Genomic DNA, 18,890 nt, shown 5'->3' on the forward strand with positions numbered 1-18,890 from the left:
TTTGTGTTTCTGTGTCAGCACTTTAGCTGCACTCTGTATGGTATGCATTTATTTATGCTTGATTGACAGGCCTCTCAGGATCAGAAACTTGGCATCAGCCTATTAAAATACTTTGCAGCTTGGAGGATAATGAAATAGTTTGTTTGCTATTGTGTTTTTTCTCTCCATTGACACCTGTGCCAGTACTATTGATCTGCTTTCCCGAGTTTGCCAACACGATCTTTGGTATATGAGTTTTCACAAAGAGAGCTGGTGATACTGAACTTGTGATAGCTGGTTTCAGGAACTGCAAAAGACCAGCTCCCCTCGAAGTCATTTAACTAGGCATGGAAATACATCTCTGAGTTTTGCACAGAAGCGTGCTTTGTTGGGGTGAGATTTTTACTATAGAGAGATGTAAACCTCCCTAGGCTAAAACTACAGAGATAATTACATATAACATGGGAACCCCATCACAGCAATTGATCCAGCATGACCCTTATATAGCTAATTACGGACTGTCAAGACAATTTCTGTTCAAGCTGGACTAATAGTTAATTGGTTGACTCCCATTGAAATCCTGACTTTGGTTTGGCACAGGGAAAACAGAGAGTTGTGCATCTGGCCAAAGCATCTCATTGCTGCCCTGGGGGCAGGCAGACAAGGTATTAACAGCTGAAAATGAAAAATGGCAAATGAAAGTCCAAAAGAAGCAGCAGCTTTCTCTACCTGTTCTTTCCTTCCTCTCCTGCTCTCCCTCCTTCAAAACCTGTTGCTCAGGCTATAAGACTAAATAATACACACAGAAGTATAATTGTCTTTTTAAGACTTTCAGTTAATTCACAGCGCAGAATAGAGGACATATCTCTACTGGTAACTTTTTGGTCAAATTGAAAACTGGCAATTTATTCCAGCTGCTTTGTCTTTTGCTGCTTTGTCTTTCAACACTTGCTAATCCACAGCAGAAATTTATCTTCTACCTTGTGCCTACCTGGTTTCCTTAGTAACTTCTCATAAGAATATGACAAGCGCTTGCAAAAGCGCAAATAAATTGTCAACTACTTAATCTTTATTTACAGAAAATCTTGTGCTGTTAAATCTACTAGATCTCTGCCAAAGCTGGCTGATGTATTTCACAGAATATTGCTTTCTCTCTTGTTCAAAAAAGGATCCAGATATTATTAAACCAAAAAACCCCACCCCAAAATGTAAAAATCTCATTGCTTGTGTAAAGAGATTTAAGACCTGGAAGTTACCCGAACCTACATGCATGCTCCATATCTATCCTTTGTTTATGAGTGTCATTACCAAAATTACTTTTTCAGCTTTGCATATATTTAAAATATTTTGCAGAAAAAGGAGGTTAAAATCATCCCTCTTGATGCCTTCAGAAAGAGTTTAGATTATTTAAACACTGTCAAAATGGATGCTTGAATAAAGATGTTACCGGTTTATGATTTAGAAGCAAAAGTGGGACCAAGGTTGGGACAGAAGAGAATCACAAAATCTTTAATTGTGAAACAAAGAAGAAGAAGGAGTGCAGATTGGCAAAAATTATATATTTCATTGTTTATGCTACTTCAGAACTTCCACCATGGTGTGGGTTCCACTTGATGGATAATGCAGATGCAAAGTATCTGTCTGTCCTACAAGCTTACAGTATGAATAAATGGACAGTACTGGGGCACACAGGAGGAAACAATAAAACAAGGGAGCTATGCAGAGAGTTCTGGTGGTTTGCAGTAAATACTTTGTAGGGGAAGGTCTGATAAGGAAGAAAGCTAGGAAGGGAGTGGCATGCTCCTAAAGCCTTTATGCACTTCCATTTTTTTCCTTTAAATATTTGGAAATGGTTCCCCTACCTGTGGTAAGCTTCTTTCAAAGGTCTTCAGGCAGGCCATCCACACAGCTTTCTGATGGCAAAGAATTGCCATGTTCGTGTTCTTCATAGCTAGCCAACTATTGGGTAGGAAGCTTTTGCTCAAAATATATATGGAAAGGTGTATGGTTAAGTGCAGAAGAATGGTGAGGAGATAAGTGATGAAGGTCAATACAGCAATAACTCAGATATTGCTTATAATGAAATCCTTTATGCTTTTTTAAGATCACTATTCTGCCTTGTAATGTATTGTTACTTATGTTGCTTCCTTTGGCTGAATTTTCCCAGAATGTGTCATGTATCATGCTCTCTACTGTAATTAGCTGTGTGCTTTTCACATTATTCATGTGATGACTACATCACAATTACTGCTCATGTGGTCTCTCACATAAAAAGCTTCATAAACTCGTGTCCATTTTTCTCTGCCATGCGTCATGGTGCCAGTGGTAGCATAGTGGTGCCAGGGATCTCCCCACTTGCTGCTTACCTCACTCAGAAAACTATTGGGGAACCCCCACTGGGGATTCTGAGGTAATAAATGCTTTCTGACCATTGCTGTGTGCGCTGAGCTTGTGGTATCCAACCCTGCTCGAGTTTGGGTGGGCATCAACACTGGTGGAGGCCATTCTGGTGCTGTCACCTGGACTAAACAAGGCGCAGAAGGAAGGACAAATTTTGGAAGAGATATCACACCTCAGGCATCAGAGTTTAAGAAAATCTGCATCTATTATGGATTAGAAGGAGACAATGTTGGAATTAGATTATCTTGTCTCCAGTCCAAATGCACTTCTGTTTTTCTGGGCTGGTCTGTGGTCTGGGAGGAGACTCCAGGTCAGAAAAACTTACCAGAGGTGCTGCTCAGGGGCTGTGATGATGGCAAATGTGGCAAGCCAAGATGGAAACAGAACCACAGAGATGAGTTTGGGGTTGGCAATATCCCTTCTAACACTGCCTTGAAGGCGGTTTTGTCCCTTGATGGGGTCAGGTGGAGTGTGAGGGGAAGGGGGTAGAGCATGGGCTGTGGTGACATCACGTCTCCCGCCTGATGGCAACAGAGGGGCCCTGGGGAGCCCATGTCAGGTCTTAACAGAAAAATACTGATTGCTCGTAGAGTCCTGTCCAAGCAAAGCCTTGAGGAATGGGTTTTGCCAGAATAAAAAGCACGGGAATGCTTTCACCGCCCGATTTCAGGTTAGCCTTCACAGTCCTTACGGGTATTTACATTGGCTTCCCAGCCGGTGCCGCAGACCGCCGGGCGGACGCTGGCAGGAGGCGCACTGGGGATGGAGCATCCCAGGAGGCGCACGGCGGGGACGGCGCTCACCGGGGCGAGCCCGCGAATCGGCCACTGGGCCAGGCTCCCTAAGGGGTTTCCTTGCGCAGGGCAACGACGGGCAAAGGCAAAAATCGACTTAATACGACCAGTCGGGCCGGGACCCTCTGCTGGTGCTCCCAGAGGTAGATGGTTCGAAATCAGTGGTCCCGAGCCTGGAGCTAACGGCTTGCGGGGGTTTGTTCCCAGCGCAGCGGCGCTGTCCGAGGAGGAACCGAGGGGTCGGGGGATCCCGCAACTTTTCCCCACCGCTCCCGGTGCCCGCCGGCGCCCGCCCCGCGCCCCGCGCCCCGCTGCGCGCCCGCGGAGGCGCCGCGAGCCCGCCAGGGGGCGGCCGTGCCTGCGCCCAGGGCGCGGTGCGGGGCGGGCGCGGAGCGGGGCGCGGGTCTCCGCGGGCGCTGCCCCCGCCCGCCGCCGCTGCCAGTGATGTCATGGGGCGGCGGCGGCGGCGGCGGCGGCGGCGGCGGGGGGGCGGGGAGGAGGCGGCACTGCAGCTGCATGTGTCTGTAGCGGCGGGGCCGGGGCGTCGTCATCTGCATTCACATGGGGGCGGCGCCGGCCTCCGCCTGAAGCCCCCGCCCGGGGAGACACAAAACCCACGCGAGGCGCGGGGCGCCGCGACCCCCGCCCCGCCGCCGCCATCGCCATGAATTCGGCGGAGCAGACCGTTACGTGGCTGATCGCCTTGGGCGTGCTGGAGTCGCCCAAAAAGACCATCTCCGACCCCGAGGGCTTCCTCCAGTCCTCCCTGAAGGACGGCGTGGTGCTCTGCCGCCTGCTCGAGCGCCTGCTCCCGGGCACCATAGACAAAGTAAGTGCCCGGCGCCCCCCGCCTCCCCGCCCTTTGTGCGGCCGGGTCCGCCGTCCCCGGCCCGGCCCCGGCCGCCGCCCCCCGCGGGAGGGGGGACCCCCAGCCCCGGGGAGGGGGGCGAGGGGCGCGGTGGGGCGGAGCGGGCGGTCGGTCCCCGTCGGGAGGGCCGGGGGGACCGCGACGAGCGGCCGCGGGCAGCTTGGCTGGAGGGGCTTTCCCCTTGAGGGCCACGGTTCTGCAAGTGTTTTACAGAAAAAACCGCTCTCCTCCCCAAACCGAAGTCCTGGGTGTGCACGGGAGATGCATTTATTTTGGGGAGTGCGTTGTGGACCCTTTCTGGCGTGCCACTAGCTGGCTGTAAACTTGTCTACGCAACTGCTGGAATAGCCGGTGCCTCACCTCACTTGGGAGGTGATTCAGCTCATCCCTTCCAGCCTCTGAAGGACATTTTAGCGTTTGATGCTTAGTTTTCTTGAAGGGTGTTTTAGCGTGATTTGGTCTTTTACTGTTTGGTAGCCCGTGGAAAAAATCTCATCATTTTTTTTTCGGGTTGAAAAAATGCATTACAGCTCTACTCTGCGTTGTGTTTGAAGAAAACGTACTCTGTCAGGTAACTTTTATGTGTTCTGTGTGCGTACGTAATTCCCGTCATAGCTCGGCTAGAGGAGAGGGTTTTGATTTGTGCCTCAAGACTTGGGACAGTGCATTTGTCTCACCTGATGTTCAATAACGTACTGCACATAGAGACCCACATATCGACAAAACTTTCCTTGTGAGCCAATCCGAGGTGGTGAGAAGAAGATTGATGAAGGTCATCTACTATGCTGATGGGATAACTCCTTGCTTGAAAGTAACACCATATTTTTCACCTTTTACAGTTGGCAAAGCACTCCACTCACTGGAGCCTGCTGACAATGGGCTTTTTTTACCTTTTGTGGCTCTATTTCAAGTAGCCCACAGACCTTCAAAGTTGAAACCAGTGCCTTGAGCTCAGTAGGGCACTGGACTGTGCTGTCTCCCTTTGGTTCTTCAGTTTGCCACCAACTGGAGTTGTTACTGTTTTGTGTTACATTCTAGTGTGGAGGTCCTGGCTCTGGACTGGATCCCCTTCTACAGGATGTAGTAGCTCATTCCTGCCCCCCTGAATTTGCAAGCAAATTAGGACATGACATGCGGATATGGAAACCCCATGGGAGCCAGCAGTGTTCTTGGCAGGTGATGGAGGTGATGAGAATGCAGGCAATGTGTCAGTGGCATTGTGAGCCACCATGCTGGCCAGCAGAGCTATTCAGGACAGCTGAAGCCACTGCTGCCGCCGCTGCCAACTTTTCCCTGCCATCATTTCCCCCAAAGTGGCTCTGTGGGCAGTAGAGCTGAAGAGGATGTGCCTGCTTCCAAAGTGCCATGGCTTTGCAGAGATGGTACATAAAGTGCAAACTGCTGTCCAGTACAGTGGGCTGCAAACTGTGGCTCCAGAGCGGGTAAACATTCTGCTCTGCGATCCGCAGTGATACATGTGACATGTGGGGCTGAGGGCAGGGACTGTCTGGCTATCCACTGGCTTTGGCAGGCTCTGCCCATGCCTCCTTGCCCCCAGGTTCTTTTGCCTGCAAGCCCAAGGAGGGTTTTGGCAGCCTGTCCCACTGTGCTGCTCCAGGCACACTCTCTGAGTACCTCTTGGACTTTGGGCTCTGAACTTTGGGGCAGAGAAGGTCTTTCCCCTCCTGTAGATGTTAAGCCTGGTAAAATGGGGTCCTGAACTCAGTTTGGGAAACAGGTTCTACTGAACAACAAAATAAACAAAAAAGCACAACAGAAATAAGTGTTAGAACAGCGTTTCCCACTTAACATGCTTTTCTGTGTACAGTGTAATTAGGGACAGCTCAGTTAGTGAATGAAAGGCTCTTTTTTCGTCTCAGAGGAGGGAACACCTCTCATGTTCGGGCGGGGGTCCCTTCCTAGCACCCTTAGTCAAAGGAGGGTTTGCAGAGGGGCACAGCTCCCCACAGCCAACCCTGACACCAGCCTGGCATGCAAGGAGCTGTCAGTGGGACTTATCATGGACCTCATGGTGTGACAGCACGGGGTTTGCAGCGGATGGTGTGCAGGCTGGGATGGAAGCCAGAACAGGAGGAACGCTGGCGCCTTGCAGCCTCCCACCTCCCTGAGTTCATCTTGCATTGAGCAGGGTGCTGGGACAGGCAGCTGCCCTGGAGGTCCCTGCTGACCCAGTGTGTCTCCTTTGGCTTTGACTTCGTTGTAAGTCTGGGAGAAATAATCCTTCTTAATTTTTTTTTTTCAGGGGATCTTTGTTTTTGCGAGGGAAGCTGTATGTATTTTTTGGGCCATTCACATTGCACTTTCTAATTCACAGATGCATCTGAGAGACTCACAGACTTACTTTTCCTTCTAACTTTTTGAATATTCTTTTTCTGTAGACTCATAGTATATACTATGTGTGTATAAATATACACACATATACCGGTATATATCTTTCGTACTCTCGTCTACCATTGTAAGTCTGAGCTATTTCCATGATACTTTATTTTTTTTGTTTGCTAATAAAACCATATAAAAGTTACATTTTTCCCGTATCATGTTATTTTTTCCAAGTCTTTTTTGCTACTACTGTTCATTATGTTACTTTTTTTATACTGAGTGCATTTAAAATATGAACCCTTTTATTCCTTATTTGCCCTGAAAGTCTCCCGTTCGAATTGGACATTTTTTAAGTCTAAAAGATTCAAAGTTTGTCTTGATGTAGACTGATTCAGTTCTTAAAATCATTTGAGATCATAACTTTCTATAAATATCTGACATTAGCAGACACTTTGAAGACTCACAGAGTTCATTTTTCTGTAAATACAAAATAGTAACTAAAACCAAAGAGAACATTAAAAAAAAGCAAATTATAAATATGAAGGAATGTTTATAAGTCTGGGGTTTTTTTAAGATGTTTTCTAGAAGATGCTATAAATGCATTTCTTTCTTTCAAAAACAGTTTAGAAAGATGATTCAATATATGCAGGAATGCAGTAATACGTTTTTTGACATTTTGTGCTTTTTAAAGCCTCTGGGTACCCTGAGAGTGATTGGTAGAAGATTTTTAATAAAATATTGTGTGACCATAAAAGGAATCAAGTATTTGAAGTTCAAAGAACAGAATTTTTTTGAGTCAATAAAAACAAATTAGTGGGTTTCAAGCCTGGTTAGTATGTTCTTTCTTTTGATTGCTGTGTATTTATGTACGGTCTGTGCACAGAACAACCTACAGAGCTTCTTGCCAGGAAGTTTTGGCTGAATTTGTTTACATTGCAGTCATCTTCTATCTTGAACAACAGCAAAGGACAGATATTAAATTCACCAGATTTCAAGACATCTGAATGAAAATATCATGAAAAGTAGTGTTATTACGGACTGTCTCTTATTTTCGGGCTCCCATTTAGTGTAATAATCATTTTGTTGATTTTCAGAGAGACCATGACAGGGTAAAACAAAACAGTTGGTTTAGGCAGTGTGATGGTACTGCTCAATAACTTTATCCTGAACACTGAAAATGAACAAAAATGAGAGCAATTATGAAAAAACCCCAAAAATCGTAAAATCAACAGAAACCACAACAGCTTCCCCCACCCTGTCCAAACCCAGCCATGTCTTAGCTTTTCAAAGCACAGAGGTCTGTACTGAAACACCCTGGTTTGTTGATCTGCTCTAAAAGATAGGGAATTGCTGAATTCAAGTAATTTGAATAAAAAGCTGTAATTTCAAGTTACAGGATTTAAACCCTGTGTGATAAAATTGAATTACTTTGATGGCAGGGGAAAGGATCCCCCTGGAAGCATTGCAGTGCAATTGTCTGCCGCTTAGATGCTTTTCCTCACAGAGATCATTTTCCAAACAGATTCCTCCATCACAGACCAGTTTGACCCACTTTCAACGTTGTAGACAGAGATCAGAACTGGAGCGGGAATTTTCCTTGTCATAGGAGGCTTTGCGCTCCATTAAGTTTTGTTTGTACTTTTATTTTTGGTCAGCTGCTCAACAGAAAGCATCGTTTAGAGGACAGCTTTGTTCTGTTTGGGGAAATAGGGAGATGCATCAGAGGATGCGATGCAGCAGCCATTTGACACCCCGTTACCCCCCCTCCCCTCTTGTTAGGGGCTTCTGGAGGGCACGAGAGCAGCTGGTTCGGTGCTTTGAAGCCAGGGGATGGGGAAGCGTGCTGGATGCACGGCTGGGTCTCTCAACGCCCTGGCCCCCCTCTGTCGAATGGACCATCCCCAGCCATTGCACTGAGCGTAAGATTGAACAACCCAGGAGCTGCTCTGCTGCGTGTGGGAGGCTGATCCAAAACACAGCCGCTTCCTATTGCTGCTCCCGCATTGCTGAGGTGGGAGACGGACAGCATGGGGCTGGCCTCGGGAAAACAGATACAGATCGCTCTCTTGCTGGATGAGACTTGGTGTGTGGCTGGAAGGAAACATCATTCCGTCTCCCTGAGGTGGATTGGGTACTGGTGTTGACATTAATTTGGTTATTAATTGGGATACTATCAGGACTGATGGCAGCAAAGATTAAGATCTTTTTACACGTACCTTGTATATCTATATATGATTCTCTTTTTAATGATAGAGGTCTTTGGCTAAATGAGGCATTCTGAATTGTAATTTAGGAATAAATTAACTCCTTGCAGTTCACAAGGCAGATGAACTGCTGTGTATGAGCACAAGCACTGAGAGTCAGTCTCCAAACGGAGGGTTTGGGCTGCCATGTGCAGCAGCCGTCTCGCCAGCCATGTCCTTGCGATGCGGGTGTGCGCCTATGGCTCAGGCAAAGGGAAATTTATGTTCACTTGTCTCTGATTTCACATGGATGTATTGGGGCTAAGTACTTCTCTCCTGTTATGACAAGGTGTGACCTGAATGTGGTATTTCAAGTGTTGCAAAGGAAGAAGAAAGGGAAGGTGTTTTGGAGCCAGAGTTAATAATAAGTGATGATTTTTTATAGCCCAGTACCTTTGCAGAGGGTGCAACGGTGGCTGTGATCTGACTCTGGAGCCCAGGCAGAACTTGGGAATCGTGGTGAACATCCCACCAATGATGCAGATGTTCCTCCCAAGGTAGAAATTTCCAGGTGCTAGTTGGCCCTGCACAACTTACATTTTGGACGTTCTTCTGGCAGGATGGTTCTGACCCTGAAGCGAAAGGTGGGGCTATTGGGGTCTGCCTGGCTGAACCCAAAGGCTGTCCTGCCTTTGCTCACTGTTATCTCTTGGGAAGGTAGTGGGGATGCTTGCATTGCAGCAGCAGCAGAAGGTCATCACAGGACTAGACCTGAGAGGCAGGAAGCAAAATCCTCATTTTAATGTGCATATGCTCTCTCCTCTTGGCAATAGTCCTCCCAAGGAGATTACTGTGCTTCTGGCAAGAATAATCTGCCCTGGACAGCTGTGCCTGCTGTGGCTGCATGCTTGGGGAATGCCGGTGTGCCTACAAATGCTATTGCTCCAGGGTGGAAGCACTGCAAGGTCTAGCCAAGCCCCAGAGGAAAGTTATCCCAAAGAAGGTTGTTAGAATGCCTTTATCCTGAATACATGCTGTTCTCCTAAGTGTTGCTGTGAGCTTCTTAGGGTTGTTTGGTCCCATTACAGAGTTGTCATTTACCATGTTACTCTTATTGCCTTGTGAGAGCAGGGATGCACAAATGTTCTGAAGGATAATGCCTGTGCTTTTCCTGGCTTTGTGGTTCTGGTGACTGGGATATTGTCCATAGAAATATGGTCTGCCTGTATGCATAGAGGAAGCTGAGGACTTGTATCTGTGTTTGCTTTCTTTTTCCTTGAAAATCAGATCCTGTCAATGCATAAAGGTCTAGACTGAGTTTAATAAGGGCATGCCAGACCTTGAAAAGAGGGAGCAATTAAGGAAACTGTTGGTGATTAAATTGTTTTTGTCAGAAAATACAGAAAAATAATGTAGTTTTGCTGGTCTTACTCTGATTAATGTCCTTTCCACAGTTTCTAGATATGTTCTTTCTATGTCTGTGCATAATATGGGCTGCAGAAAAGGTGATTCTTTGGCCCTTGAGTGCCCTACTCACTCTACCCAGACCATGATCCAAATGCTATGTCTGTGTGGAGAAAAGAAAGAACTGTGGGGATGCCATCAGCACGCTTCACTCTGTTTACTACTGCATGCTAGTGGCCGAGGGCACCACATTGTTCAGCTGTAATTCAAACCTTAATAAAACTAGAAGTCTGGCTTCAAAATTGAAGTTTGCAAATTGTGTATGTATATAAGTGTATTCATATATATATATAAAATACATATTTATATACATATATATACCTAATGTATACATATATATTTTTAAAATTTTGCTTTGAACCACTGAGGGGCATTCAACATAAATCATCCTTAAGTAACAATTGTAATTAGTTATTACACAGTGTCCGTGATTTGAAGAGCTGGAACCTTAAAACATTTCAGCATGACATTGCAAAAATACTGTGAGCTGGTAGCATGAAAGCAGTGTCAGTCTTGCACCTCGGCTGGCTGAGCTTTACTTCCTGATCCTCAGCCAGTGTGACACTCCTGTGCTCTCCCTCACTTCGCTGCATAGAGCAAAACCATTTTCTCTCCACATCTCTCAGTATTATGTGGTTACTGCCATCACCCACCACCAGAATCATAGAGTCATAGAAACATTTGGGTTGGAAGGGGCCTTAAAGATTATCGAGCTCCAACATCCCCACGGTGGGCAGGGACACCTTCCACTAGACCAGGTTGCTCAAAGTCCTATCCAGCCAGGCCTTGAATGCTTCCAGGGATGGGGCATCCGCAACCTCTCTGGGCAACCTGTTCCAGTGCCTCACCACTCTCATTGTGGTGAGGAGTTGAGGAGGGGTGGCCAGCTTCATCTGCAAGAAGTTTCTGTCGTGCTGCTTCTTTTCATGGATCTTTGGCACCCAGTGGGCAGAGCCCCCTGTCCCCTCCTGGCCTGCGAAACATTGCTTCTGTCTACAAGTGTTTCATTCAGATCTCCATTTTCCTGCTCTGCAGTGAGTGCTGTTGGATGATGTTGGCAGCTTGCCCAGGAGAGGATCCCCACTGTAGGGCTTTGGTAGTCCTATGGAATATTTTCACAGAGAGAGGCAGGGGGAAAAGCAATAAAAATCATATACCCCCTCCACTGGTGCAGCTGTGCTGACAGAAGTGCTTTTGTTGGCTTTGTTAATGTCACTGGGGGAAGTGGTACCGTTAGACTGGCAGAGGAATTCCCTCTCTGGCATATGTTACATCCACACTGAGGAGCGATGCCAGCATATCTAGCAGCAGAGCTCTCCCAGTGTAAACAAACCCTGAGTGATTGGACTCCTGAAGCCTGAGCTTGCGCTACACCAAAACAGCAATGCTCCACAGGAAATGCTGCAGAGTTTATGTGAGAAGGGGTGAAAAATCCCTCCCCACCAGCCTCCCTTCACAGCAGAATGTCTTTAGTTCGGTTCTTGCCAAGCCTACACTTGGAGCAGCACTTCACTGGGCTTTTTCCACTCACTGACTTCAGGGAAATACATGTCTTCCTGGGGATACCTAATGCTGGCACCTCTGGAGCTCCACAGCCTGATGGTGCTGTGTGGGGTTGCATGCTAACTGATTTCCTCTTTTTCTTTAAAATAGCAAAAAAAAAGTAAACCCACAGGAATTAGGAGTATTAGTTCTCAGTATCTGGGAAACATGGGAAAGCAGATTACTCCTGCAGCTGGAACTAGACCCTCTTACGTGTATATATCTTTCAGGCACACTCCTGTGCATGTATTCCAGTAGGACCCCTGCTTAGTTCAGGTCACAGTGTGGGCCTGCAAGTGGACCCTGATTGCATTTGCAGGGGCAGCTGCCAGTCTTGTAAGCTTTATATGTGTGGCATTCTCAATTTCTTAAAGCTCTGTTAATGTAGGTTTTTTGTGTGAAATATAAAAATATAATGGAAACTTGAGAAAACAAAGGTCCTGTACAGATTGTCCTGGTGCCCTTAACTTACTTGTTTGTATCTTAGGGCTTAATTGAATACCTGCCTCCTAGGAGTCAGTTTATAGACTTCCACAGAATCACAGAATTAGTTACTGTGGAAAAGACCTCTGAGATCATCAAGTCCAACCTTTGACCGGACACCACCATGTCAACTAGACCATATCACTAAGTGCCATGTCCAGTCTTTTCTTAAACACCTTCAGGGACAATGATGCCACCACCTCCCTGGGCAGTCCATTCCAATGTTTAATCACCCTTTCTGTGAAGAAAGTCTTCCTGATGTCCACCTGAACCTTTCCTGCTGCAGCTTGAAGACTATGTGTTTGATGGGGATTTAAACAGGGTCCAAGAGAAGTGACAAAAGTACTGTACTTCCACTGCAAAGAACGTGCCGTTTTCCTGAACATTGTTTAATACAGGTGTATATCTGAAAGGATGAGCTCAAACAGCTGTATCGGTTTTACAGTATCATTTTTGCAGGGCAGATGAAAGGGAAAAAGTTGCTCTAGTTGTTGTGTAAGACTCCAAGGTGCAGTTTATAAAGGCTGCCACAAACCTGGCTGGCATTTTAACCAAACTGTAAATTTTCTTTGCAAACTTAGCTAACTTAGGTTTTGAGGGCTATTTCCAACAAAGGACCGAAGCGGCTAAAGCAGAACATGTGTGTGTTTGAATGTAGGTCACTGTTAATGAAGGCTGGTCAGGCAGACAAGCATTTCTGAATGTGTGTAGGGGAAGAAATCAGAAGAGCTGGAAGAGTCTTTAGTCAACCAGAAGTGCTCCTTGTTTCAGATACTATAGCAAGGTGGAAGTTGAGGGAGTGCAGAGCTGTGGCTTATGAGTTGGTGTGGTCCATTGAACAGTAAAGAAAAGGTGGTGGGGTAAGGTTGTGTGGTAAAAGAGTAGGGCTAAAATGTGGGATTGGAAGATGGTGGTGTGTGATCTGAGGTGGGACAGATGGAAGGACAGAGTGTGGAAGGACTGGTGTGGGAACGTAGGATGTGCAGCAGAGGAGTGTCAGATGGGGAGTTAGCTGTGCTGATGGCTTTGGAGCAAGGCATTGGGATCTAAGAGCTGCTGCTGTGGCTGTCATCAGTAGTGGTGTCCAAGCAAGAGGTTTAGGGAACCTCTGTGCTGTATTATTTCATCAAAAATGGGCATATGTCACTTCTCAGAGAGGAGGCACTTTTGAGTTCTTCCAAAGGACACTTAAAGGACTCTCGTAAGTCCAGGAGATGACTGGAGTTTGGAACACTAAGAAGATGAAGTCTTATTTTGTTAAAGTCCTGGATGGGGTCAAGAACATAGGTGCACTCTTGCTTTTACCTTCTGCTCTGTCTTGATTAACTTCGTGGCCTTGTATCCTTCTCAGCATATAAGAATTTTAGGGCATATTTTAAGGCACCAACCTTCCCCTTTGTACTGTGTGCAGAGCCTAGGTGAATCCTGGGAATGTAAATTTGGGCACCTTAGTGCATGGCTTGTAGGAGCTTCAGTCTTTTACTGGATCTAGCTTTTACTATCTACCTGGCTACCTGCTACTGTGCTTTCAGAGCATGGGTTCCCTCAAGCCAAAATATTGCTGTCTATTCCATGGTGACTGCTGTGTGGATTATTATTGAAAAATTTGTGGGCAGCAGGTTTTATAGGTTGGAAAGAGTCAGTGCTAAAGAGATACAGTACCACAGAGACAGTATCGTGGTAAGATCTGTTGCTCTATCAAGACACCTCATCTTAAAACTGTGGTTTTTTGATAATTCTGATCTGTGTTTTTAGTTTAATTATAGTATCCTGCTAATATGCTGTCAGTTCAAAATGCAATTCTTGAAGTGTTTGGGCAACTGCAGAGGGCTTCGCGATCCTTTAAAGTGCAGCTGTACCTCCTGTTGTGCTGGGAGGAGTGTGGAGCTCCATCCCCAAGTCCTCTGAGCTCAGCTGTGCTTCCTGTGGAAGGAGTGCTGCCCCTGTCATTGGTACCTAGCAATAGATGCTTCCTCGAGAAGCAGGGGATGTCCTCATGTGTAGCTATGTAGCCACTGTTTCTTTTCCATCCCTACTGGATGTGGTTTGTGAGAGCAGGTGTTCTGGGACAGAGCGGGATACCTAAACGCTGCAAGGGATGGGCCTGCTGGGCATGGGTGCGGGTGCAAGCAGAAGGTAACACAATTGGGAGCGGTGGGGAGGGGAAGAACCTGCAGGAGCTGTTGGACAGTTGCAGCTTCACCACCCAGGCCAGTATGAAAATGGCCTGGCTTCCTCCTCATAATGTTTTTAATCTCATTTTTATCCCTGAACGTGAATCCTGGCAACAAAGCCCAGCCTGCAGCACTTGTGCAGGAGGTGTTTGGCTGTTTGTCACTGTGCTTCGTTGGAAGATCCATTGCCCTTGACCAGTCAAAGAGGCTGGAAGCAAAGCACAGCTGCTGTGGGACTGAATGTGATCAATAGGACCCTTTTATTAGCTTTGCTGCATTGTTCATGTACAGTATTTTTACTGGTTAGATTGTGGCAATGCTTTGTGTGTACAAGGTGTTCTGAAACCTGGAGAGAAAACTGTTTCATGCTGAGAGGGGAATCTGGTGTAAAAGGCTCCAGGCAGGATGAATAGGATGAGGTCCAGCATGTGGTGGCGAAGAACAATATCCTCATCACACAGTCCCTACAACTCTTCCCTTTGAGATTGCATTCTTCTGCAATGCTCTTTACAATGCAGGATTTCCCCCTGGTATCCATACTTGAGGTCTGAGTCTTTGAACTTCAGACTAGAGCAGCCATACTCCTGAACGGGACGTTTTTAAGTGTCTGCTGGACATGCCTACTAGTTTGTAGCTAGCTGTTGTGTTCCCTATTAGTTTCTGCTTTCTAGTAACTGAGACAGTCTTCTAACTCACATAGTAAACCATGTTGTACATATTATATGTTGTGCTAGATAAATGATTGATTTAATTTATATATAATAACCCTTCTGTCATTCAGTCTCTTCCTATTGTTCTCTTGGTAGATTCGAGTTTATATTTAAGACCTCATACACCTCTCTGCCTTTGCCCCATTTTGTCAACTTGTTCTGCAGATAAATGCAAATAAACAGCTAATTTCCCATTCATATAACTGAAGATGTCTCCTATTTTGTATTAATTTCTCATGTTTACTCATTGCAGTCAAAGAACTGCAATTTTTTTCTTTTAAACTCATTATTCTACACATTCCTTGCATATTTTCTTAAGATAATTTCTCTGTCCAAATGAACTAATAGTAGCCTTTTTCATTTTTTTAAGACCATCCCTGTCATACCTTTTCATGATGCAGCCTGGCTCTTTTTTATTATTGTGTTGTTGTTGATTAAAACCACAGATATAAACTGATCAAAAAAGATGTAACATTTAGCTAGATACCATCAATTTGCATTGCATATTGTTCTCACCTTTTCTGGATGGTGGAAAATGTACTCTGCTCCTTGATATCTGCAGTGCATCACATGTGTCCTCATTGTACTAGCTGTGATTTCCAGAACTGCTCCCTGAGAGATTAAATCTTAATCAGAACCTGTCCCTGAACAACAAAGAAGTGGTTTAAACTGTGGCATCTCTGTGTATTACCTTACTTGTCTCCTTGGATTCCACCGTGGCACCCTGGTCCCTAATTAAGAATCTGTCATGCCCCTCTGGAATCTTTGTCTTTTCTAATTACTATTAACCTTTTTTATTTGTATTACTAGAGCACATACAGGTTTCAGTTGGACACTGAGGTCTCTTTGTGCTAGGAGCTGTATACACATATAACAAGAAGACAACCCCCATTAATGAATTAACATTGTTGGTCTGTGAAAGCAAGAGGATGAAGCAAATACTGGAGAGGAAAATATGTTACCTCTTTATTTCATTTGCTTTATGTACATGCAGTCTACTTTTTATTAAGCTAAGTCATTTTGGAATATGACCCTACTTTTATTTTGTTTATCCTTTCTTCTCTTAATATATTTGGTGCCTTTCACGCAGGCTAGGACTTACCTGCCTGTGGCCTGCTTGCATGATGTTCTGTTACATTTTGAATAGCCTGTGAGGCTATAAATGTGATCTGTGAGAGACAGGTCTTGCTCCTGAGCTTCCTGTAACTGTATGTAAAGGATGTCATATTCCATAAGTGTAATTTTAACATGGGCTTAGCCCATGTAGCTGCACTTGAACATCCTGGGGCGGGGTTGAGTTTGTTCTTCAGGTCCCTTACTGTGTTTCTCAGCTGTCTGTAGCAAAAGGTTGCCACTCTCACATTAAGATTTCCCAGGTAAATAATGAGTTTGCTTCTTTTTATGGGGTCATTAGCACTTAAAATTTCTAGCAGGATGCAAATGCTAAGATATTTTTAAATTCTTTACCCGTATGCTTCTGTCTTCTGTTGGATAAAAATGCCACTGCAGCCACAGAGCTGAGAAGACATAGCCTGCTTCTTTTATCACCCCGAAGTCTTTTCCCTTGTTTTGTGAGGGAAGAAATGGCATTTCTAAAGATTTACTGTAACTTATTGTTTTGAGGGAAGATGATTTTTAACTGGAAACATGCATTAGAGAGCATTAGGGTTAAAGTCTCAGATGTATATTTGGCATGTATTTTAAACTTCCAGACCTGACATAGAGCAATTTGCAGGGTTTGGGTTTTCTTTGTTGTTTCTTTAATCTTTAATTGGAAATTTTTTCCTTACTCTAATCATGTCTCCCCGTACATCCCCTCCTTTTTATTTTTTTGGCCTCTTTCCAGGTATTATGTGGTCTCTTATGAACTATGTACAGCCTTGTATGAGTTGGTAGTACATATATCTGGGTTTCTTAGAATTATGGAGCTTAATGTGTTGGAGTCTTTGCAACATTTTGTGTTAATGTGGATTATGTTATGGGACAAGACATTTGTTTCTTTTAAGAGAAATGTAGGTTTACTGTAGGTTTTCTTACCAGGGGTTATTTGTGTTTGGAGAGCAGAAGTAATGTTAGGGTTTCTCAGAACGAAAAGAGGCCTTGATGAAAAAATTAGAAGAAAAAGAAAATGGGGGGTACAAAAAAAGAGATGAGGAAGTAACAGCTATAAAGGGAGATAAACCCCAGTTATTATGCAAATAGTTTAAGAAAAAACAGTTATAAATCGCAACTATATAATTCTTATGTAAATATTAAGAGTATGTAGGAAAGAGCATACTAGAAGCATCAATATAGAAAAACTGAAAGAAGTCTCAGGATTCTGTTTTAACAAGGGATGTTGGTATGATAGACTGAGCTTGAGATTTCTTAGTAGAATTAAGAAGTAAATTAATAGAGTAATCAGAAAGTATATCAAGCAAGACTGACAAAACTCATAATGTTTTCAGGAGGGTTCTCTCACTTCTTGTATCCTTCAAACTTCCTGAATTTGTCTTTCAGGATATTGTACTTGCATAGGACTTCTTTGGCATTCCATTTGCATTATAGTATGGTAAAAGGCTTGTTCTTAACCCATGGTGGTTTATTATAGTACCAGATAATTTGAGGAGTTTGGAGGGTATGTGTATGTGTGCTCTTGCTTAAGGAAAGAAAAATTCTTCGACTTGTATTGTTACCAAATTCCTTGTATTACAAAATAGCAGCTTTAATTTAAAACTCGTCTGAATTTTGCATTTAGAAAATGATAGTGACTTGTGTTTTAAATTTCTTTATACCAGGTTGACCCTGTCATGCTGTTGCATTTGTTAATTTTTGTGGTATTGTGGGATCAGAGGTATCTTTGATATCATATAAACGTATGGGAAGGCACTACGTTGGATTCAGCTTGATACGTGTTTAGAGTCGACCTTGTGTGAAGTTTCCAGTGCTATGCAGGTGGATTATACTGTGAGATTATGTAGCCTTGACATACATGTGCATTTAACAAAACTTCCTCTGACTGTAAAACGTAATCAAAGGCCATGACACTGCGTGTTGCAACACCTTGGCTTCCAGGGACTTTCCAGGGCACTTGGAAAGACTTTCCCTTTCCAACAGAACGAGGTGTCCAGGGCTGCAGCTTCACTGCAGGTCAGTTTCGGCAATGATTTATTTGCTGAACTACTTCACAGAAATGAATGAATTTATTGTGAAACGATATGTGCTTATGTGCACATAGAATTTGAGTGAAGCTGTGGGAGGTGAAGCCGTGCCCCTGAAGAGCTTGGGGCTGGCTGCTTTTCCTTGTTACCCTTGGCTGTCAGGGTAGAGGCTGAGCTGAAGGCACCGTGAACGTGCCTGCAGAGAGCACATGCTGCGTTGCCAAAAACTCTCTTAGGTTTAGTCAAGGTTATCCTCCTTGTGAAATTGCTTTTCTTCTGGGGTAGGAAGGGGCTGTTTAATAAACTACAGATAAACAAAGCTCGTTAACATCAGACCCTGGTAATTATTAACTCCAGGTGCTAATATTTTTCCACAGAGGTCTTCGGGGCATTTTTCATGTATTTCCTAGTTAGAAAACCGATACCTAATGGTGGACCGACATCAGAACAAGGAGGCACCGGCAGCCTCACGGACGACACGGGCCACCCGCAGCGTGCGCCTTGTCCCCTGTGCGCGACCACTTCTCGTGCCGAGGAAGGGCCGTTCCCGTGCAGTCGCCTTGCCCTGCAGCCAAACCCGTCACGGCACCGGGCTCTGTATCACCATTTAACAAATTAAGAAACGCTGGGCGACGAGGCCCGGGGGCGCTCCCACGGCGGGTCCCCGCCCGCAGCCGGGGCGGGGCCGAGCGCCTCCCTCCCTCAGCCCTCCCCGCGCCGGGGCAGAGCCGCCCGCGACCGCGCCTGGCCGGGGCACCCCTGCCCGCGCTCCTGCCCGCCGCCCCCCGCCCTCGCACGCCATTTCCTGTGCTC

General features: G+C 45.3%; 1 protein-coding gene across 1 annotated transcript in view; it reads left to right on the forward strand.

Annotated features, from left to right (window-relative positions):
* Positions 1–3,763: 3,763 nt before the first annotated feature.
* Positions 3,764–18,890, forward strand: part of ARHGEF7 (Rho guanine nucleotide exchange factor 7) — a 125,656-nt gene continuing 110,529 nt past the window's right edge. The window contains 1 exon segment of the mRNA XM_032680272.1: positions 3,764–4,002. Within this exon segment, the coding sequence (XP_032536163.1) occupies positions 3,838–4,002 (165 nt within the window). The 5' untranslated portion in view covers positions 3,764–3,837.

Source organism: Chiroxiphia lanceolata, chromosome 2 (assembly GCF_009829145.1).
Source record: "Chiroxiphia lanceolata isolate bChiLan1 chromosome 2, bChiLan1.pri, whole genome shotgun sequence".
In the NCBI taxonomy this organism is placed as follows: domain Eukaryota; kingdom Metazoa; phylum Chordata; class Aves; order Passeriformes; family Pipridae; genus Chiroxiphia; species Chiroxiphia lanceolata.